The sequence below is a fragment of the Rhinatrema bivittatum genome, chromosome 1, assembly GCF_901001135.1.
Source record: "Rhinatrema bivittatum chromosome 1, aRhiBiv1.1, whole genome shotgun sequence".
Taxonomy (NCBI): Eukaryota; Metazoa; Chordata; class Amphibia; order Gymnophiona; family Rhinatrematidae; genus Rhinatrema; species Rhinatrema bivittatum.
In genome coordinates, this window is record NC_042615.1 from 498,149,253 (window position 1) to 498,171,895 (window position 22,643).

General features: G+C 48.1%; 1 protein-coding gene across 4 annotated transcripts; it reads right to left on the bottom strand.

The window, feature by feature from the left end:
• Positions 1 to 1,184: 1,184 nt before the first annotated feature.
• CCNQ (cyclin Q) lies at positions 1,185 to 21,903 on the bottom strand. Of its 4 annotated transcripts, none has more exons than XM_029609191.1 (6): positions 21,583 to 21,903; positions 20,870 to 21,070; positions 3,746 to 3,929; positions 3,454 to 3,586; positions 2,887 to 3,114; positions 1,185 to 1,697 (listed from the first exon to the last, which is right to left on the bottom strand). In XM_029609191.1, exons 2-6 carry the CDS (start codon positions 21,003 to 21,005, stop codon positions 1,608 to 1,610), a joined length of 771 nt encoding a protein of 256 aa, XP_029465051.1. In that variant the 5' UTR covers positions 21,006 to 21,070; positions 21,583 to 21,903; the 3' UTR covers positions 1,185 to 1,607. The 4 variants fall into 4 exon arrangements, with proteins under 4 accessions (XP_029465051.1, XP_029465062.1, XP_029465033.1 ...); XM_029609202.1 differs by lacking the exon at positions 21,583 to 21,903 and adding an exon at positions 21,422 to 21,571 and having other exon boundaries at positions 2,983 to 3,114; XM_029609173.1 differs by lacking the exon at positions 21,583 to 21,903 and adding an exon at positions 21,422 to 21,571.
• Positions 21,904 to 22,643: the final 740 nt, after the last annotated feature.

Consider the following 22,643-nt stretch of genomic DNA (forward strand, 5'->3'; position numbering starts at 1 on the left):
CTGAAGTGGGTGATAGGGGTAGTGTTGAGGCGTTACATAAGCTCCTGCTTCAGAACCACCACAGGAACAAAGTCATCCATAACCACACGGTGCTTGACCCATTAGTGTAGGAGCTCAGACCTCAAGAGAGTCTTTTCTCAAGGGGGAAAGAAGAATCAATTCCAGCAGGACCATCACTTGGCGCACACTCAAAACTCTGCCTCGATGACACAGAACCTAGGTATAAAGTCTTCCTGGGAAGAGCCTACTTATAGCTGCAGCACCAGGCCCACGCACCTCCACCATCTGCTAGAGACAAATACCAAAGGGTTGAAGGCTGCACCAAACCTCTATATGGAGAGTGACGTCTGCTTTGAGCATTTTGTTCCTGTCTCCATCTGCTGAAGGGGGGGGGGGGGGGGGGGGGGGGGAGAGAGAAATAACCCACTTGTTTGGACTGGTCTGGCATAGATAATAAGAAATTAAATGTTATAAGGGATACATAAACTGTTACACACAGACACCCTATACCATCTTATAGTAAAGAACAGCAGATAAAGACCAAAAAAGGCCATCCAGTTTGCCCACTAGCACTTGTATGCACACGTACCCAAAACACAGTTTTCGCCTGGAAACCATCCCCCAAACCACCTATGTCTTTCAGGGGTGTAACCCATAATCCCTCAACTTTGTGCAAGTCTGACTGCAAAAAATGTCTTTTTGTGCAACTTTTTATAAGTAAAGTTCAAATTTGTGCGCTACAAGCCAGCATAATACAAACAACATTGGGATTTCTCATACGCACTATATTTTTCAATGAGCAGAGGGTTCATGACCTGCGTATGCACACACATGGAACTTATGGATGTTACTGCTTCTCCATGCAGGTTACTCCATGCCCTCTAGGAAGCACAATACAGTCATGCTTTAAGCAGATTATCTCAGTACTTCATCCTCTTGCTAGTACGTATCCCACATACCCCATGCTTTTCTCTGAAGTCAGTAAAAAAGTAACGGTCTTATAAGCCTCTCTTTTTACGGACCTGAGCCTAACAAGCTAGCCATGTCTATTACACCCACATAGAACAGATAAGTGAAATAAAAATGAGCTACACTACAAATGGTACATTCACCATTGCTAAACTTGTTTAAACTGACCGCCAAGAGCTGTAAAAATAATTTGCAGGACAACAGAGTGCAAGAAGCTGGGTAAACAAGAACAGCTTTACTGTTTTTAAGAGAGCTTTCAAATGATTCACGCCCGTGTGGCCAGGCATAACCTGAGCACGGAGAAGTCAAAGTTCATTCCTGTTTCTTCTGGGATACCTCAGTCTGAGTCTGTATGCGTCAGTAAAGGCTGCAACGCATCAGAGATTAAGGAGGGGGGATAAGGAGTTCAGGAGGCTGTCATATGCTGTAAATCCCACTCCTATCTCCCTCTACTGCAGTGGCACAGAATGTCCTCCTTCCAGCTCATGCTGCACATCCGCCCACAGCAATCTCAGAGACTGATTTTTTTATCCTCTGTTTCTTGCACACCGATGGTGAGCAGCAGTAAAATCTGCCAAGATATGTGTGCTGGGGGGGGGAGGTGTAAATTTGGGCACCCAATGTTCTTTTCCACCCAATTATGAAATTTCAGTGTCCAGTAGATAGAGCTGCAGCAGCTCTGAAACAATGCCAAGTATCACCGGCTCAGTGAGGTCTTCGCTGAAAACCTGTAGTTACAATAGTCACAAAAGAAAAAGGGGAAAAATAAATAAAGATGAGAAGGTACACAGGCACATACTTCTCCTTAGCTCCCTGGTACCAGTCTCCCGGACATGCAAGAAATGTCAAAACTAAAACCTACACCAAGACTCCTCCACTCACAGAGGGCTCCTCTCAACCTTAAACTGTCTCCACTACATTCTTAGTCTAAACTGAAGGTGAAGGGTTCCTCTCACTGTAAAAGGACCTCTCCTCATGCTGATAAGAATCCGTTGCTGTTACCTTCCTACTTCTGGGCACATCTGCTGTTTTCAGAGCATCTTTTTGTTCTCTTCTTGGCTATATTGCTGCACTGTCTGATCTTACTCCTGGGACTTTTTGTTCTTTCTTTGAATAAATTGAATCTATTTTACATATTTACACTTTTATTAGTGGAACAAAGTGTTAATTGTATTATGGCTCTGCTTCTTGGATTTAACCTCCTTCCTCAAGTTTGTTCTTCAGCTTTACATGTATCAACCACACGGCAGCCTCAGTCCTGATTTACTTAAGATACATGATAGGAGGAGCAGCTAAAGTAGGAGGAGGTTTACAAAAAAAAAAAAAAAAAAATCGTTACATACTGATAACTCATAAGAAAACAACCCTTCAGTTCTGAGTCTCTCTCCCTTCTGATCCTCTGTGCACACCCCAGGCTTCGCTCCTCACTCTCCTACCACTGAGAATGCTCTGCGCCTCTCCTAATGTCTCGATTTTCATTTCTCTTCCCCTTCCCACCCCTTCAGCTAAGAGGCTGCTCCATGCATCCAGACCCCTTTCTGTGAAGAAATATTTCGTTAGTACTACTCTTGTGTCTATCCCCTGCAGCACTGCATCATTACCCCTTTTTCTAGGCAATCCCTTCAACTGAAAAATGCCTCTTGTGCATTCCTTATACCTTGGAGGTACGTGAAGGTTTCTCATACATGCCTTCCCCTCTAGTCTATAGATATTTAGGTTTTTATCTTACTGGGTTTATGGACACAGACTTTGTACTATTTTGGTTGCCCTTTCAAGGACTACATCTACTCTATATTTGCATCCCTTCAGAGACGTAGCCTCCCGAATTGGGCAAAACATTGCAGATGCTCATCAGCCAAAGACTGTAATCCTAGTGGGTCTAACCCCCCCCCCCCCCCCACCCCCACATTTCTTCACCTGCCACCACGGTCTCTCCCCTGAAGCATGGGCTGGCACCTCCACGCCATAACACTGCAGGGCTAAGTACAGCACAGCCACCGCTATGTGCTGCACCTTGTGTTCCAAGCACAGGGCACCATGGTAGCTGTCCCGGAGCAGCGCCCACGCTGCGGCAGCAACTGGGGTCCGCTCCCAGCTATAGCGGTTCATCCAGTGCTTCAGGGAGAGCAGGTAGTGTAGCAAGTACTACGGAGAGAGAAAAACAAAAACCAAAACAAAAAAAAAAAAAGTGTTAGGAACATACAATAGATACACTCATTACCTTTTACCCCACTCAACTGGAAGCTACAAAATAAATTCGACAGGTGCACAAGTCGGAGGGTAAATGCCAGAACTGTCTGGGAGACAGAGCAGAAGGGTTTCACAGCCCCTTGGCGACAGACGAGTGCGGCAATGCCTTAGTGGAACCAGACAGGACACACAATCGCAAGGACCAACACGTATTCCATCCAACAGACACGCCCACACATCCAGAGACAAACCCACTCACTTGTAACCTCTCTCTTTCTTTCGCAGAGTACTTACTTTGTGTGGATGCTGGAAGCTGACTTGGAAATTAAGAAGCCTCAGCATGAGCAGCTCACACTGCACAATACTATCCCTCAGCTCCCAGAAGTGGGAGTCCAGCTCCAATGTCTCACTGCCAGGGTGCAGGTACCTGCGGGGGGACAGGAGAGTCCGCACTGTTCCTAATCCCCAGCTGCAACCGACCTAGGTTTTTAATTGTCTTATGCGGGAGAGATAGCATGGACAGTAAGTCCCTTTCTGTGTGCTGCAATGCACAGAAAAGAAGGGGAGTCTCTTGCAGAGAACTTACCTGTGGGACACGTTGATGATGTCCCGTGTCCTCAAGTGCTGCTCTTCAACTTTGCCTGCCAGGTAGATAGCAGACATGGCGACCAGGTATGGGTCATACACCTCCAGGCTGGCCTCACGGAAGAATCTGTGGTACACCATACAAGCAGTGGCGATGGGGACAGACTGCATTCCTAGCTTAACACCTAGAAAGCAAACAGAAATTTTTTTTTATTTTTTTTTTAAACACAATATAGTACTTCTAAAAGATTTGCTCTGCCAAGGACTACGTGGCCTCAGGAAAGACATTAGCTCCCTGTGCCTCCATTTTAAACCCCGTCTCTGCCACTTACTTCTGTATGTGACAGGGAGTGTCAATGGCTAATAAAGGAAAATTAGTTCTTACCTGTTAATTTTCATTCCTGTAGTACCAAGGATCAGTCCAGACTGCTGGGTTATGCCTCCCTTCCAGCAGATGGAGTCAGAGAAAAGCTGAAAAGCAGCCCCCATATAACCTGGTGTGCCACCTGCGATCCCTCAGTATAATCAATATCAAAGCAGAATGAATGGCTGTTTTTTGTTTTTTTTTTACCAACCAATGACTAGATCGAGTCAAACATTGACCTCTTGAAAAAGTAGAACTTGCATTAACGTCTTAAACTTAACTTGTGACAAGAGGAACTATGTCAAAGACTACACATCTCCGCGAAAAATCTGCCAAGAGAAATACAAGTAGCTGAGCGGACTCTCCTGCCTATGCACGGGCTTCTGGACTGATCCTTGGTACTACAGGAACGAAAATTAACAGGTAAGAACTAATTTTCTTTTCCCTGTACGTACCAGGATCAGTCCAGACTGCTGGGATGTACCCAAGCTGCCCTAAAAGGGGTGGGACCTGGAGAGTCTCGCGCGAAGCACACTGCTGCCAAAAGAATCCACCTTCGGATCCCACACATCCAACCGGTAATGTTTAGCAAACGTGTGCAAGGACGGGTTGACATGAAATGCCGAGACTACCTTTGGAAGGAATGAGGGCACTGTCCGAAGAGAAATCCCTGAATCAGAGATACGCAGAAAAGGCTCTCGACATGACAAGGCTTGGAGCTCCGAAAACCGTCTAGCCGAAGAGATAGCCACGAGAAACACCGTTTTAAGCGTTAAATCCTTCAACGTAGCCTGCTTCAAAGCTCAAAGGGAGACCTGCAAAAGCTACAGAGAACCAAATTTAAACTCCAGGACGGACAGACAGATCATGCGTACTGGCGGCTTCAAGTGCTTGGCCCCCTTCAAGAATCGTGCCACATCCAGGTGAGCAGCAATGGAAGCACCAAACTTACCTCGAAAGCAGCCCAAGGCCGCTACTTGCACCAGGAGCGAACTGTACGCCAAACCCTTCCGTAAGCTGACCTGCAAGAAGGCAAGAATGTGAACAATAGTGTCCTGCCGCAGGGACAAACTCAACCCATGGCACCAAGAATCAAACAGCTTCCATACCCGAACGTAGGTGATAGATGTAGAAGTTTTTCTAGCACGGAGAAGAGTGGTAATAACCGCCTCCGAGTAACCCTTCTTCCTTAATTGCCTCCTCTCATAAGCCAAGCCGCTAGACAGAAGCGTCAGCCTGATCGAAAAATACTGGACCCTGCCGGAGGAGGTTCGGGAGATGTCCAAGGCGCAATGGACCGTCCACCGCTAGGTTGATCAGATCGGCGAACCACGGTCTTCGTGGCCACTCCGGGGCCACCAGAATTACCGGCCCCTGGTGAGATTCGATGCGTTGCAATACCTTTCCCACCAACAGCCAAGGAGGAAACACAAAGGAGAATGTGTGGAGGCCATGGAAGAACCAGGGCATCCACCCCTTCCGATCCATGATCCCATCTGCGACTGAAGAAACTAGATGCTTTCGCGTTCAGACAAGTCGCCATTAAGTCTAGGCAGGGGGTCCCCCACTGGCTCGATAGCAGCCGCATCGCCTCCCTGGACAGCTCCCATTCTCCTGGATCTAGTCGCTGGCGGCTGAGGAAGTCCGCCTGAACGTTGTCGACCCCAGTTATGTGAGATGCAGCTATGCGGGACAGATTGCATCCTGCCCAGGTCATTAACATATCCGCTTCGGCGGCCACAGGGCGACTTCTTGTACCCCCTTGACGGTTTAGGTAAGCCACAGTGGTCACATTGTTGGAGAGAATCCGCACCGCCCGGTGGTGGACAAGGGGTAGAAATTGATGCAGTGCTAGACGAACCGCCCTGGGCTCTAAACGATTGATGGACCACTTGGTCTGCAACGGTGTCCAAAGGCCCTGCGCTGACCTTGATTGACAGACCGCCCCCCAACCGGTCAGGCTGGCATCGGTCGTCACAATTATCCATTGAGGATTCTCCAGGTCTACCCCTTGAAGTAAGTGATCCGAGGTCAGCCACCAATCCAGACTGGATCTGGCCGGTTCCTGCAGTGGTAATGGCAGGTGGAACTCTTCCGACTTGGGATCCCAACGAGAAAGCAAAGCCCTCTGCAAAGGTCTCATATGCGCAAAAGCCCAAAGGAACCAATTCCAGGGTAGATGCCATAAAACCAAGAACCTGCAAATAGTCCCACACCACGGGTGAGGGAAGAGACAACAGGCGCCGTACCTGAGACATCAACCGCTCCATCTGCACCAGAGGCAGTGAAACCTTGCCCACGGCGGTGTTGAACCGGGCTCCTAGAAACTCCAACACCTGGGATGGAACCAGCTGGCTCTTTGCATGACTGACTACCCATCCTAGGGACCGTAGGCGACGCAAAACCAAATGAACCGCTTCTGCGCAAAGGGCCTCCGACTTTGCTCTTATGAGCCAGTCGTCCACGTAGGGATGTACCAAGATCCCTTCCTGCCGAAGGCTCGCTGCCACTACTACCATCACCTTGGTGAACACCAGGGAGCCGTCGCCAGCCCGAAGGGTAGTGAGCGAAACTGGTAATGCTGTCCCATGATCATGACCCACAGGAACCTCTGATGGTGTTCTTGGATCCCTAAGTGGAAGTAAGCTTCTGTCAGATCCAAAGAAGCTAAAAAACTCGCCTTTGTGGACTCCCGCAATGACCAATTTCAACGCCTCCATTCGAAACCGAGGTACACGCAACGCCCTGTTGACCTGTTTGAGGTCCAAGATCGGCCGGAAGGCACACTCCTTTTTGGGAACCACGAAATAAATGGAGTAGCGACCAGTCCGGCGTTCGGTCCCGGGAACCGAAACAATGGCTACTAGAGCCTTCAACCGGGACAATGTTTGAAGAACCACTTATTGCTTTTGCTGAGGCCCGCAGGGAGATTCTAGAAAGGGATCCCGAAAGGGAGGGGGGGGGGGGGAGCAAAATCCAAAGCGTAACCACGACTTATAATATCTAGAACCCACTGATCTGATGTAATCTTGACCCATTCCTTGCAAAACCGGGAGAGTCTGCCCCCAATCTTTGGGACTGAGGAATGGGCCGGCACCCCTTCATTGGAGAGTTTTGTTGTTGTGGGCAAAGGCATGGGAGGCTCCAGCTCGCTGAGGCCACCTGCCACGAAAGGAATGCGCCCGTGTAGATGATTGCCTAGGGGTATAAGAAGAAGAGCCCCTACCAGACCAGAAACTACGTTGTCCCCGAAAACAGCCCCTATAGGTGCCAGGCAAGTGGGCCGACCTGGGTTTGTCTTCCGGGAGCTTGTAAACCTTGTTGTCCCCCAAGGCTCTTATGAGCTGCTCGAGCTCGTCCCCAAATAAAAGTTTGCCCTGGAAAGGAAAGGAACCCAGCTGAGATATAGAAGAGGCATCTGCCGACCAGTTACAGAGCCATAGCAGTTGTCTTGCGGAAACCGCTGAAGAAATAGTGTGTGCCAAAGTACGAAGGAGATCATACAAAGCATCTGCTGTATAGGCTACCACTGATTCCATGTGGTTTGCCTGCTCAGCCTCTCCCGGGGGAAGGTCCTGGGCCGTGAGCATCTGTTGAACCTAACGGAGAGTAGCCCTCTGCTTGAGGCTGCTACATATTGCGGCCCGCACACTCAAGGCGGACACTTCAAAAATCTGCTTAAGTAAAACTTCCAGCTTCCTATCCTGGAGGTCCTTGAGTGCTGTTCCTCCCTTCACAGGGATAGTTGTATGTTTGGCTATGGCCGTGACCGCCTAATCTACCTTACGAATCTTAAGCAAGTCGAGAGATTCATTAGGAAGCGGATAAAGTTTCTCATGGCCCTGCTAACCCTCAAGGAGGCCTCAGGAGTATCCCATTCACAGGTCACGAGCTGGAAAAGCTTCAGATGGAAAGGAAAAGTTTGAGGTGGAGCCCGAAGCCCCGACAAAACTGAATCTCCTGGAGAAGAATCCGGCGCAGCTTGCGGGACTGGGATCTCCAGTTCCTGAAACACATGGGAAATCAAGGGATCCAGTTCCTCCCTGCAGAACATCCCCCTCCACCGGAGCGGCACTGTCTGTCTATCTCATCACCCACATCCTGGGTGGAGAGGTCCTGAGTCACCGGATCCGCAGGAGCAAGAGAGCCAGGTAGCCCATCCCCTGGGGCAGAGCGAGCAGTGAGAGGTTCAGACCTCCCCTGGTCTGCAGAAGCCCTAAAATGTTTAGCCTGGCTACGAGACTGGGATTCCCAGTCAGCCTCTGCTTCCATATACTCTTTATGCAAAAGTAACACAAATTGTGAGGAAAACGGGTGCTGCTGCTTTAAGGGCCCCCCCCAGGGGTAAGGTCGGAGGAGAAGCAGAGTCAGATGGTAAACCGCGCGGTCGCTGTAGGCTTAGGGCCGGCGGGGAGAGAGGAGGGAGATCCTCTCCCTCCTCAGACAAATCAGCATCGCCGTCCGATGGAGGCAAGATGGCTGCCGCTCCCATGCCGATCGGGAGCAGGCCAGGTCTCTGCCTCCCAGCTGACTGCCCGCCGCACGATCTGCATGGACGTTGCACGGCCGCCCCCGGGGCAAAATCGATCGCTGTGAAGGCCTCTCGCCCCCGGGAATACACCGGAACAGAGGCCTTCGTGGGAGAGCTGGGTGCCTGGCTCCCCACAAGCTGTACACACTGTCCCATGCGGCATAGGTAAAACGCGCGAAGCAGCTGGGTGAACACTCCACCACTTCTGGAGGCCCAGGAGAACATGGCAGGCTAGGGCTGAGGAAGGAAACAGGCACATTGAAAATAATCTCCTTCGTTGTTTTTTGTTTTTTTTCTCAGCCCTCACTGAATAGCCAGGCTAAAGAAACAGAGGAATTTTGCGTCTGAGCTGTCAAAGGAGGAGGAGGAGGAGAGTGACCGGCCCACCGGTAGGTTTTCCCCCTCAGCTCACCGGGTTAGTGTACAACTCCCCGGGAAAACGGCTGTAGGGCAATGCCCTGCCTCGCCTGCAGCTAGCTGCTTCTCTCACCGCTTAAAAGTTTTGCAGGGATCAAAATAAAATCAACACTTTAGTATTTTTTTTTTTGTATATTTTAGTTTTTTTTTTTTGTATATATAAAATTGATCTAGTCAAAGGCTTTCCTCAGAAATCAAACCTGTCGGGAGAAAGTCCCAGGAAATTTAGATAAAAGTCAGGACCGCAGGTTATGCCTCTCAATCTGCTGGAGTCAGAGAAATACTGGGGGATCGCAGGTGGCACACCAGGTTATATGGGGGGTGCTTTTCAGCTTTTCTCTGACTCCATCTGCTGGAAGGGAGGCATAACCCAGCAGTCTGAACTGATCCTGGTACGTACAGGGAAGGCAAGCTTTTCTTAAGGGATGCAGGCAGGACCAAATATATTCTGTGTCAGCCAAGGCTGGGGATACAATGGAGGCAAGGTTCACAGCCTTTAGTAGGGAAAGCCATAGTCAATGCTCAAGGATGATGCCTAGTGGCCAGATCCAGGGATCATGATTATAGCATTCCAGAAGGAGCCCTACAACATGGCCTTTCAACCGCAATGACCAGACTAGGAATGTTGCAGGCAGAGAGGATATAAAACTGGAAAAATTCACAGGTAGTTGTGCATGAAGGCAGACCGAGCTGAAGTACAGAAAGAAATGGTTGGATATAAAAAAAAAAAAACCCTAGTGATGTAAGTGTTGGCAATCTGGCATCCGACAGCCTCCTTAAATAGTAGATACTTCCCCCTCCACCCAATATTCCCTTACATCTCCTCAGATCCCCACCCTCAATTCTCCATAGAGCGAGCAGCTAGGAAAGTGCAGTGAAAGTGGTGGCAGCAGCAGCAGCATATTATGCGTGAGCTTGAAGCCTGTGAATGTAACATCTCATCCTCTCTTTCGAGCTTCATGTTTAGAAAGAAAACTCATGTGAAAGGCAGGGCCTGCAAGTGGGTGCTGGGTTCACAGGCCGTGCTCAGGTATATGTCGCTGCTGTTCCTCCTCTCTTTAGGTTATTAGCGCTCTTCAACACTGTTGGGTATCAGTTAAATTTATAGCCCAAAGTAGCTTATTTATTTAAAATTGAAACAAAATCACTGCTTTTTTTTAAATCAATGCATTGAGTTGCCACAGGCAATGAATGCTATGGACACTAGCTCCTGATTTAACTTTCTGAGGGAAAAAGCAGAACATAAGATTTATTTTATTTATTTATTTATTTAAAGGCTTTTATATACCGGTATTAGTGGGGGACATCATACCGGTTTACATTCGAACATTTAAGCTTGGAAAATACATATTAACAGGGAGTTGACAAGTGGGAGGGGGGTAACAAGATGCAGTATGGAAATATAGATTAAACAAAACAACTAGAAAACCTTAACATAAGGCATATTGCAGTATGGGATGGACCCTTGGTCTGACCCATACTGGGTCAGACCAAGGGTCCATCAAGCCCAGTAACCTGTTTCCCCAACAGTGGCCAATCCAAGTCACAAGTACCCAAACATTAATAGAACAGAAGCTACTATTCCTTATTAACTATCGTCATAGCAGTTTATGGATTTTTCTTCTAGGAACTTATCCAAACCTTTTTTAAACCCAGTAACACTAAATGCTGAAACCACATCCCCTGGCAAAGAATTCCAGAATTTAACGATGCGCTGAGTGAAAATGAATTTTTTTTTATTTATTTTAAAATGAGCTACTTGCTAACTTCATGAGGTGTCCCCTGGTCCCTTCTATTATCTAGAGAGAGAGTAAATAACCGATTTACTTTAACTTATTCAAGTCCTAATGATTTTAAAGACCTCTTTCTTATCCCCCCTCAGTCATCTCTTCTCCAAACCGAACAAACCTAACTTCTTTAGCCTTTCCTCATAGGGCAGCCGTTCCATGCCCCATATCATTTTGGTCTCCCTTCTCTGCACTTTCTCCATCGCAACTATATCCTTTTTGAGATGTGGTGACCAGAATTGCACACAGTATTCAAGGCACGGTCTCACCATGGAGCAATACAGAGGCATTATAACATCCTCCGTTTTATTTTCCATTCCCTTCCTAATAATTCCTAACATTTGATCACCTCAAATTTCCAGATGATACAAAATTATTCTAAGTAGTTAAATCACAAGCAGATTGTGATACATTGCAGGAGGACCTTGTGAGACAGGAAGATTGGGCATCCAAATCGCAGATGAATAATGGCCCCTTCATTGTTCCGCAAGAGGAATAGGCATAATTGCACAGAGCTCGATAAGGCGCTGCAAAGTCTCCTTTACTGCACAACGCTTTGCTGCATATCCGCATGGGGAGACCAGGAACCAGTGCCAAATGCGACGTGCAAAATCTAAAGCGTAGCTGTGTCTTATCACAGAGAGAACCCACTGGTCCGATGTGAGTTTGGTCCATTCCTTGTAAAATAGAGACAGTCTGCCCCTACGACCGGAAACGAGGAACGGACCAGCCGCACATCATTGCTGAGGCTTACCTCCCTGTGCGGACTGGGTGTTACCAGGTCTTCCGAAGCGGCCCCCGCGAAAGGACAGAGTCCATGACTGCTGTCTGCTAGAATTCTGTCAAAAGGAAGAAGCGGACGACAGGGGCGCTCAAGATCTTCGGCCTCCACGAAAGCAAGACCTAGAAGAAAAGGAACTGCTTGCCCTTGGTTTATCTTCCAGCAGCCGGTGCACCTTATTCTCTCCCAGAGACTGAATCTTGTCCTCCAGTTCCTTTCCAAACAGCATCTTGCCCTTAAAAAGGCAGAGATCCCAGCTGGGATTTGAAAGAAACATCCGGAGAACAGGTTCTTAACCACAACAGCCAGCGCGCAGAGACCATGGACCTGGCAGATGTCCGCAATATATCATAAAGGGCATCCGCACTATAAGCGATCGCAGCTTCAAGCCGTCCTGCCTGAAGCACTTCCCCTTTAGACAGGGACTCGTTGGCCTGTAGTTGTTGCACCCAGCGAAGGCCAGCTCTCAAAGAAAAACTGCTACACATCGCTGCTCGGACTCCCAGCGCTGAGACCTCGAAGATCTTCTTAAGCTGAAGCTCCAGCTTTCGATCCTGTAAATCTTTGAGGGCCGTCGACCCAGTGACTGGTGTAGTGGTCTTTTTTGTGACTGCTGACACCACTGCATCCACCTTGGGAACTCGAAGAAGGACCAAAGCCTCCTCCGGCAGAGGATAGAGCTTGTCCATAAGAACATGCCATACTGGGTCAGACCAAGGGTCCATCAAGCCCAGCATCCTGTTTCCAACAGTGGCCAATCCAGGCCATAAGAACCTGGCAAGTACCCAAAAACTAAGTCTATTCCATGTTACCATTGCTAGTAATAGCAGAGGCCATTCCCATAGTCAACTTAATTAATAGCAGGTAATGGACTTCTCCTCCAAGAACTTATCCAATCCTTTTTTAAACACAATTACACTAACTGCACTAACCACATCCTCTGGCAACAAATTCCAGAGTTTCATTGTGCGTTGAGTAAAAAAGAACTTTCTCCAATTAGTTTTAAATGTGCCACATGCTAACTTCATGGAGTGCCCCCTAGTCTATTATCCGAAAGAGTAAATAACCAATTCACATCTACCCGTTCTAGACCTCTCATGATTTTAAACATCTCTATCATATCCCCCCTCAGCCGTTTCTTCTCCAAGCTGAAAAGTCCTAACCTCTTTAGTCTTTCCTCATAGGGGAGCTGTTCCATTCCCTTTATCATTTTGGTTGCCCTTCTCTGTACCTTCTCCATTGTAACTATATCTTTTTTGAGATGCGGTGACCAGAACTGCACACAATATTCAAGCTGCGTCTCTCCATGGAGCGATACAGAGGCATTATGACATTTTCCATTTTATTCACCATTCCCTTTCTAATAATTCCCAACATGCTGTTTGCTTTTTTTGACTGTCGCAGCACACTGAACCGACGATTTCAGTGTGTTATCCACTATGACGCCTAGATCTCTTTCTTGGGTGGTGGCTCCTAATATGGAACCTAACATTGTGTAATTATAGCATGGATTATTTTTCCCTATGTGCATCACCTTGCACTTATCCACATTAAATTTCATCTGCCATTTGGATGCCCAATTTTCCAGTCTCAGAAGGTCTTCCTGCAATTTATCACAATCTGCTTGTGATTTAACTACTCCGAACAATTTTGTATCATCTGCAAATTTGATTACCTCACTCCATCGCTTTAGTGACTTTCAATCCCAAATCTGGGGTATCCCATTCCCTGAACAGGTCAGTAACAGAGAAATGGAAGGGAAAAGAACTCAGGCCCAACAACACAGGATCTATAGAACGTAACTGGGATTCCTCATGTGGAGCATCAATACCCAATTTCCCTAAAATAGCGGGAATAAGAGGTCCGAGCTCCTCCTTCCTAAATAGGCGGACCACCTTCGGGTCATCTCCCTCTATGACATTGGACTCGCGAACAGCACTCTGCTGCTGGACCCCATCTCCCTTAACCCCCCTCGGGGGCTGGGCTGGTAGGTTCTGATAATCCGGATCAGAGGTGTCCGACTTGTCCTGGGGCACCACTGTCCTTAAGGGACGCTTTGCCTTAGAGGACCCCCCCCTTTCTCCTCAGACTTGGACTGCTTTCTGGCCTTGTAGGGTGGACTCGATAAGGCAGATTTGTCAGCAGAATCCTTCTTGCTGGACTTTGACTTTAAAGGCCTTGTGTAATAAGATAAAATCTGAGGAGAAGGAAGATGAGGAAGAGCAGACCAAATCTGCCTCAGTGTCATCCCCTGGTGCATTAGAATCGGCTAGCACTGGTGTTTTTCCCCACGGTGCTGGCTGCTGAGGAGACAACGAGGGCGGGAGAATCCCCTCCCCTGCCGCGAGCTGTGCCACCAGGCTGAAGGAATCCAAAATGGCGCCTGTTCCCGTGCTCAGCGGGAAAGGACTAGGGGAAGGAGGCTGCAGGTCCCCGAACGCTTGCGAGATTGATCGCATGCGAAGCACAACCTCCCCCCGGTGGCCGCGGAGAATAGGCCGTCCCTTGACAGGCCTATTCTCCGCATGAGAGAAAGAATGAAAACAAAAAGCAGAGAAACTTTTTTTTTTTTTTTTTTGCAAATTCGGCAAAAAGACAGCAAACAAACGAAAGTGCAAGGTCAGACGCGGCAGGGAGGAAAAGGAGAGTCCAGGGAGGAAATTACAAATGGCTCAGCTGGGTCCTGCTGCTCCCAGTATCACCCCAAGCACTGCTGCACGGTGACAATAGGGCCCTCGACCCCTCGCCGCAGCTGCCTCAAACAGGACCTGGCCAACCCCATGGGAGGCTGAAGGATGTTCTTTTTTTTTTTTTTTTTTTTTACTAACAGGCCGATACAGTAAGGACGCGTTAGAAAGAGTGCGGCAGTGCCGGGCGCACCCTCGTTTGCCGCACGCGCAGTCTGGATCACATACCACTCGATACTCTATTTAAATTACTTGCACATGCAAGCCGATTCCAAAGCGCGTCCATGAAGCGCAATCCATTTTACTGTAGAGGCGCTTTATACAGCGCCTCTACAGTATCCTGGGTGCGCTGGTACCTGTCATTTCAAATGACATTTGAAATGACAGGTACCAGGAAGTGGATCCCAACTTTAACCAAAAGAAAACCTAAAATCCCCTCCTCCCGAAGCGACTCGACATGTAAAGTATTGTGAATAAGTGTAACCAAAGTTAACTTACTTTTTCTTTCTTTTAGCCCTTTCAGCCCTCCTCCGGAGGTTCGCGCCGCAGCTCCCCTGCCTCTCGGGAGCAGCCGGTGGCGAAAGCGGCTTCCAGTGGCCCCCGCCGGCGAAGACGGACAAACGCACGCCCGTAGTGCACGGGCGCTCAAGTCACCGAAGCGCATGACGTCACGGCGTACGTTCATACGCGTCGCTGGCTTGTGCACCCAAATTGACGGGCACTCAAGCCAGCGAAAGCACATGAACGCACGTGCGTGACGTCACGCACGTGCGTTCATGTGCTTTCGCTGGCTTGAGCGCCCGTGCACTACGGGCGTGCGTTCAGTCTTCGCCGGCGGGGGCCACTGGAAGCCGCTTTCGCCACCGGCTGCTCCCGAGAGGCAGGGGAGCTGCGGCGCGAACCTCCGGAGGAGGGCTGAAAGGGCTAAAAGAAAGAAAAAGTAAGTTAACTTTGGTTACACTTATTCACAATACTTTACATGTTGAGTCACTTCGGGAGGAGGGGATTTTAGGTTTTTATGTTTTCTTTTGGTTAAAGTTGCTTCGGGAGGAGGGGAGAGAGAACTGGGGCTGCTCCGGAGACCGGCACCCATGGACGCGGCCAGGGCAGGTGAGCGGGGGCTGGGGGAAAGTTTGCCGTCTACCCTTACCCCTGCCTCTAACGCAGGGATAGGCGGTAAATTAGCAGGTTAAACGCGCGGCAAAACTGCAGGTTAAAAAGGCGATAGTCGGGACGCATGTTACTGAATGAGGGGGGGGGGGGGGGGAATAGCTAATCCGATCGTTTACATCTCATATACATGCCGCGGGCGGAAAGGGTTACCGGTTGATTTAAAGAAGCAGTAAGGATGGGTTAAAAGGGATAGTGAATCGCGGCTTGGACTAACGCGGCCAAATTGTGAGTAGAAAGCGGGTTAGAAGCAGGGTAACCGCGGCTGCACTTTACTGTATCGGCCTGTAAGTAATCAGTACAGAGAGTGTGAGTTTTGCACCTCCACCATCTGCTGGAGACAGAGAAATACTGATGGACTGTGAGTGGCACCTCAGGATATAGGGCAGAGTCTGTCAAAACTTCTCTGTCTCCATCTGCTGGAGGGGAGGCAAAACCCAGGAGTCTGGACTGATCCGGGTACGTACAGGGAACCACGTCTATCTAAATGTTTTGTGATTTTATTCTTTACAACTGTTTCCACAATTTTTCCCAGCACTAAAGTCAGAGAAAGAATCATCCATGAGGTCAGGAGATGGGGAGGAGGATCAGGGACCTGGCACAGAGAAAGAGGAAGGAGAGGATGCATGAGATATATCTGCATACAATTAAGGCAGTGCATGCAAATATACCTCATGCATATTCAGGAAGTCATTTATAATCTGCCTACCACGGACCTCCTGAGTACACATATTAATCCAGTTAAAACAAAAACAATTAAAATAGGTAAGCCTTCAATTGTTTATAGCGAGAGTGAGCAGACTGGGGGCAGGGGCCCCCAGTGGAGGGTTGAATGATCCTGAAGGGTGCGCCCCACTGGCTGCCTAATCAAGGAAGTAAAAAAAATGTCTATGCTGACAAGTCTCAATGACGTGGAGACTCTGCAAGCTCAGAAGGGAGGGAGCTTCCAGAATGTCGTGATATTGTTGTAAACATATACTCTGGGTAAATAATCTCAAGATCTCTCCCGTTACTTTGATAACTAATACACACAGGGAGTATTCTGATTTTTCAACATTTATTTATAACAAACTTTTTATTATCATCAATTCTATCTAGACAAATAAAAACTCACTACCACACTCAACACATCCACACACACACCTAAAAACATGTTAAAAACATTTACAATACATTGTGATTGCGAAAATACTTTTAACAATTTCTATAAATTTCAATTTATCATAGCACCATTTATTATATTAACAAATCTTTATTTGCCGTTCACAATGTTCATTTCCATCAAAATGTATCCTCAATGTTAATCGCAGTATGTCCATACTGCGATTAACATTGAGGGGAATAGCTAATCCGATCGTATGTCCATACTGCGATTAACATTGAGGATACATTTTGATGGAAATGAACATTGTGAACGGCGAATAAAGATTTGTTAATATAATAAATGGTGCTATGATAAATTGAAATTTATATAAATTGTTAAAAGTATTTTCGCAATCACAATGTATTGTAAATGTTTTTAACATGTTTTTAGGTGTGTGTGTGGATGTGTTGAGTGTGGTAGTGAGTTTTTATTTGTCTAGATAGAATTGATGATAATAAAAAGTTTGTTATAAATAAATGTTGAAAAATCAGAATACTCCCTGTGTGTATTAGTGATTTTGTTGTAAGCATGCCATAGCTTAGCATGCATCTCCTTTCAGTGGGCCAGAGTGTGGAACTGCTTCTGCTGTGATGGGAGTCGCTTATTTGTTGGCAGACCTGAACATAGGAGCAGCCACTGCAATGTTCCACAACATAGAAAAAGCTGCCACTCTCAGACCGGAAGGAGTTCCTGCTCGAGAGATCACAGCTGTCGTCTGCCAGGGTAAAAGTAGTGAGGAGGTAGGAAAGGGGAATGGGCAAAGAGGCCAGAGAGAATCAGGAGGTGGAGGGAAGAGAGGAAGGAGATGGGAAAGGGCGAATAAAGCAAAAAGTTAATTAAAAAAAAAAAGCAAATAAAAACATTGTGACTATCCTGAAAACCAGACCTGACTGTAGCACTCAGACACCGGAGTTGACTACCAGTCTGAGTAGATGAATAAGTACAAGACAGATACCAAGTGTAGATAGAGAGGAATCATTAAATAAGAAAACTTTTGGGATTAATAGTGGGGGTCTCAAAACTAAGCGCTGTGTTAGTCTTCGGAAGTTTCTGCCATGGAATCTAGAAGGTGGCCTGGCCAAACAGCAAAGCCTTCACTTGCTTCCTGAAGATAAGCTAGCTTGCTTCAAGGCAAAGGGGTATTGATAACTTGTTCCATAGTTTTGGAGCCTATGATCCCTCTCTTGGCCTCTTCTCCTTGGGCACCTAACACCCTCTCAGCATCTCCTCACTTTTCTGCCAGCTCATAACCTCTCTCTCCATTGCTGATCCATCCGGTCAGGCAAGAAGAGGGAGAGAAAGGGATGTCCATTTTTTTGTTTTCCCTTTTGACACACTTTGATAACTTAAGATTCAACATTTTCTGTCTGTGCAACACATGAAGAAGTGCTTCTAATAAGGTTTATGCCTCCCAATATTCACTGGTTCTCCAGTGCAGAGTAAACCAATGAAGACACTGCAGGATATGCCGCAGCATGAAGCTCAAAAGCACTCCTTCCCACTTCCCGAGTCACTATACTGTCTCGCTTGTTGTGCAGAACTGGCATCAGCTCTTTTCAAACATGATTCAGTTGTCACTCAAAATCCCGTGCCGCTACATTTTCAAACCAGCCCAATTTGGCAACACTGGTGCTAGAAAAAAAAAATGGAGGCCATAGCAATGGAGGGGGAAGGAGGAGAGAGGAAGCAAAGGTGAGAGCAGTGGTGGTTTTTTTTGGCAAGCTTGAGTCAGCAACACTACCAGGAAACGTAATAAACGTGCTAACGTGTTCAAGACTTTACTCTTCATTTAATAGTCTGGGCACAAAAAAGGTGCACACAGACATAAGTAAAAATGAGTGCACAAATTAGAACTCCTCCATAGCATCCCACGTTAATCAAGGCATTAGCTATTACTCACCAATGCAGAAAGGTGCATAGATTTAACATATTTCTTAACATCGGAAATGTAACTCCTAGTCAGAAGTGAAGTAATGTTTCTGGAACTAGTGTTAGCTATGGGGCTGAACTTAGAACTCATGATGCAAGGATTGGGATTTATGCTCTTAAAACATGATTTGTGAACAAATCAAATCATGTTTTATGCAAAGACAACACAATCTGTGCACAGAAAACATGTTTTATTCCCATAAGTGTTTCACCCGTGCTTGCCAGTGCCGGATTCAAGATTAGTGTGTTCCTAGGCAAGGCACAAGGGTGGAAGATTTTTGCCTCCAAAAATCAGACAGCAGCAGAGGGCATCCCAGTTTTTGGCCACCTTCAGAATTTGGCACCCAAAGCATGTGCCTATGCCTAAAGCCTGCCCTGCTTTCTGCACATGTTTTCGGGATAGTGGGGCTGATGCAATAAATCTGCATGGAAAACGGGAGCTCAGTGTTGAGCACCTGCTTTCCTAACACATACCCAGCATCTCTCCTGGGCCCGAAATTGAATATTTAAATGAGGGGGTCGCTCTGCCAAGGAAGCGGCTAGTGACAAATGTGCGCCCCTAGGCCTCCTTTGCAGTGGGTGCCCAGGAGAGATGAGAGTCAGGTGGCTTTCAGTGGGTTAGGAAAACGGACATTCAATTTTACAAGCGTCCATTTTTTCTAACCTGTGCACAGCCATGCTTGTTAATTGTGCGACCCAATTCCTAACTTGACCGCCAGCACTATATGGTTTTTTTTTTAATTGTTTAAACCTTTTGTTTCTGTACACTTTTTTGAGCTGCTGATAAATTAACCCCCGCTCTGGGCAGCAGTAAATTTCTGAGCTTAAAAATGTGCAGGTCGAGTGCACATTTCTTTTGTGGGGGAGATGTGGGAAGAATAGCTAATAGCCTCATCAACATGCATTTGCATGTGATGAGTGCTATTAGTTTCACGGGAGAGGGGTGGGGGGTAATGGATGGGCATTAATCCCCTTATAGCATAAGGGGTTGTGGTCGCGTGTCCTCTATTTCATCGGCCCCAGTGTGTTTTGTTTTTAATTCTCAATGCATTAACCTACCATTGGCTTACCGCGTTCTGCGTTAACACACAGGCCGATACAGTAAGGAGCGGTAGGAAGAGCTGCGTTAGTGCCGGGTGCACCCGCGTTTGCCGCACGCACAGTCCGGCTCACCTACCTCTCGATACTGTATTAAAATCGCATGCAAATTCAAGCCGCGTCCCAACATGCGTCCAAGAAACACAATCCATTTTACTGTATAGGCGCTTATATACAGCGCCTATACAGTATCCTGGGTGCGCTGGTACCTGTCATTTGAAATGACATTTGAAATGCCCTCGCGACTCGACATGCAAAGTGTAACTTACTTTTCTTGCAGCCCTCCTCCGGAGACGGACCGCGGCTCCCCTGCCTCCCGGGGGCTGCCCCCTGCCTCCTGGGGGCAGCTGGCAGCGAAAGCGGCCCCCGCCGGCGAAGATGGATGCCTGCACGGGCCCTCTGCCACAATCGCTCCCGGGCGAATTCTTTACTAAAGCGCGGCCTCTCCTCCGAAGCTTCTTCGCTCTTCCGCCGTGATGTCAATTTGGGCGCTCAAGCCAGCAAAGCGCACGAACGGGCAGCAGGCATCCATCCTCGCCAGCTGGGGCCGCTTTCGCCGCCGGCTGCCCCCGGGAGGCAGGGGGCAGCCCCTGGGAGGCAGGGGAGCCGCGGTCCGTCTCCGGAGGAGGGCTGCAAGAAAAGTATGTTACACTTTACATGTCGAGTTGCTTTTCCCCTTTTCGTTGCTTCGGGAGGAGGGTAGAGAGGACTGGGCTGCCCCGGAGACCGGCACCTATGGACGCGGCCAGGGCAGGTGAGCGAGGGCTGGGGGAAAGTTTGCCGCCTACCCTTACCCCTGCCTCTAACGCAGGGGTAAGGGTAGGCGGTAAGTTAGCAGGTTAAACGCGCTGCAAAGCTGCAGGTTCAAAAAGCGATAATCGGGGCGTGCGTTACTGTATGGGAGGGAATAGCTAATCCGATCGTTTACATCTCATATCCATGCCGCAGGCGGAAGGGGTTACCCGTTGATTTAAAGAGGCGGTAAGAATGGGTTAAAGGGGATAGTGAATCGTGGGTTGGTCTAACGCGGCCAAATTGTGAGTAGAAAGTGGGTTAGAAGCAGGGTAACCGCGGCTGCACTTTACTGTATTGACCTGTCTGTTTGTTAGTGCGTGAATGAAGAAAATGCACACTTTTTTCTTTTTTTTTAACTCACGTCCTATTACATCGGGCTAATAGTAAGTGACTGCCAAAAAATAAAGTCAGTGCACGCTCACCTGCTTCCATGATGAACCGGGTGATCTTGAAGTGCGTTCTCGTCTCTCCTGCAGCTTTCTCCTCGCTCCCTTGCTGTGGCTGTCCCGGTTCAGGCTCCCGGCTGCTGCTGCTGCTGCTGCTGCCGCCGCCCTCCATGGCCCACGCTGCTCCCTCGCCTGCCCAACAGGTCACACTAGATTTCAAGGGGGTCGGCCGAAGATCTGTAAAGTGTTCATTGCACACAAGGCCATGAAAGGAAATATGCAGAGCTGCCGGGATGGGGGGAGGAGACCCGGTTTTTAAGAAAGAGATGTCGGGTGGCCATTCCTGGCTTTTTTTTTTTTTTTTTTAAACGTGCACCTCCTAGTGCATCAGGGGACTTGAAGTCCGTCCTGCTTCTTGCAGGGATCAGGATGCAGCGTGAGGGGGCGCGTGTCGCGCTAGAAATCCCAAGACGGGACTCGCGTTCCCTTCTAGTGACCGGGTGATGCAAGTGTCCCCCACGCCACAAGACGTACTACAGACAGTAAGAAATAAATGCATACCTGCGCACGCAGGAACATAATACGTACAAGCAGTGCTGGAGGCCCTTCGGTTGTGGACGATTCTTCTCTATGTGGATGCGCCCCTCACCCCCGCGGGTTTCCCTGCTCACTGTGCCCGCACCCCAGTTCTTTCGTGATCTATTTTTGTTTCGTTTGATTACGGGGGGGGGGGGGGGGGGGGGGGTTACCTCACTTTCTCTCTCCGCCACTTCCGGGTTGTTGACTCCACAGCCTGGGCCCTTCAGGAAGAGGCCGCGGCTGCCCAAACGCTGCCTGCACCAAATTCACACACACACAAAGGGACAAAGAAACAAACCCCTGAAAATGTGTGTGCCGTTACACAAAGGCACGGATGCAAGCTGTATGTGTGTGTAGAAACGCAAGTACAGATACTTGTGTCAATACACACATACTTACAGGGGTAGAAATGTCTTTAGAAAACGTGTGTGCCAGTCCAAAATATTAGGAGCCTGGAATAATTTTATTGTTGCTATTTTGCTTATCTTGTTTGCGTTTTTTCTTATTATGCTTTTTTTTTTTTTGTGGTGTTGTTACTATTTGCTTTTTTGGGGGGGGGTTGGCTTCATTTCCTTTATTTTAGTTTTACCTTTTTCTGAAATTTAGGCAGCATGAGCAGTCGGAGACCTGATTGCAGTGGTGGTGGTGGCAGCAGCACCGAGACCAGGGATTGAGTCAACACTCACTCTTGTTTCCAAATCCCACTTAACCATTCAAAAGCCAGGAAGGGAGCAGGGCATGCATTGACTCAATCCCTGGCCCATGTATCCTTACAATGTGCTGCTGCTGCTGCTTCCTCTTCCTCCTCCTAGGACTGGATCCTACTTTGATTAGAAAAGGTCTGTGGGAAAGGGGAGATAAAGGGAGTTGAAGAGGAAGGGTTGGGAGTGGAGGAGCAGGAGGTAATTTTGTTTCCCAAAGTTAGGAACGCTATCTTCCTACACTCTCACTTCTTCCATTGTCTCCAGGGCCAGGGCTTTCCAGTCTTTTGCATTGAGTGTCACATGTATGATTTTTTACCCACCCATGAGACTGTATGTGTGCACTCACTGCAAAGAGCTCCTGGCTCTCAGGGAACAAGTCTGATCTCTGGAGTCCAATCTCAGGGAGCAAGTTCGATCTCTGGTACATTGTTGAGACCTTCAGGGACATAGTAGCCCAAATACAGTCTGGCAGCCCCAGTGCTGCCTTGGATCAGAAAGGTCTCCCAGTAAGAGAACATCACCCTGGT

What these genes read in the sequence shown, in the direction of transcription:
- CCNQ (XM_029609191.1), bottom strand. Translation starts at nt 21,005, where the DNA reads ATGGAGGGCGGCGGCAGCAGCAGCAGCAGCAGCAGCCGGGAGCCTGAA. An exon ending in GCTTCCAGCATCCACACAAA is followed by an intron (nt 3,115 to 3,453) that starts GTAAGTACTCTG and finishes CTCTCTCCGTAG; the next exon opens with TACTTGCTACACTACCTGCT. An exon ending in GGGAGAGACCGTGGTGGCAG is followed by an intron (nt 1,698 to 2,886) that starts GTGAAGAAATGT and finishes TTGTAACTACAG; the next exon opens with GTTTTCAGCGAAGACCTCAC.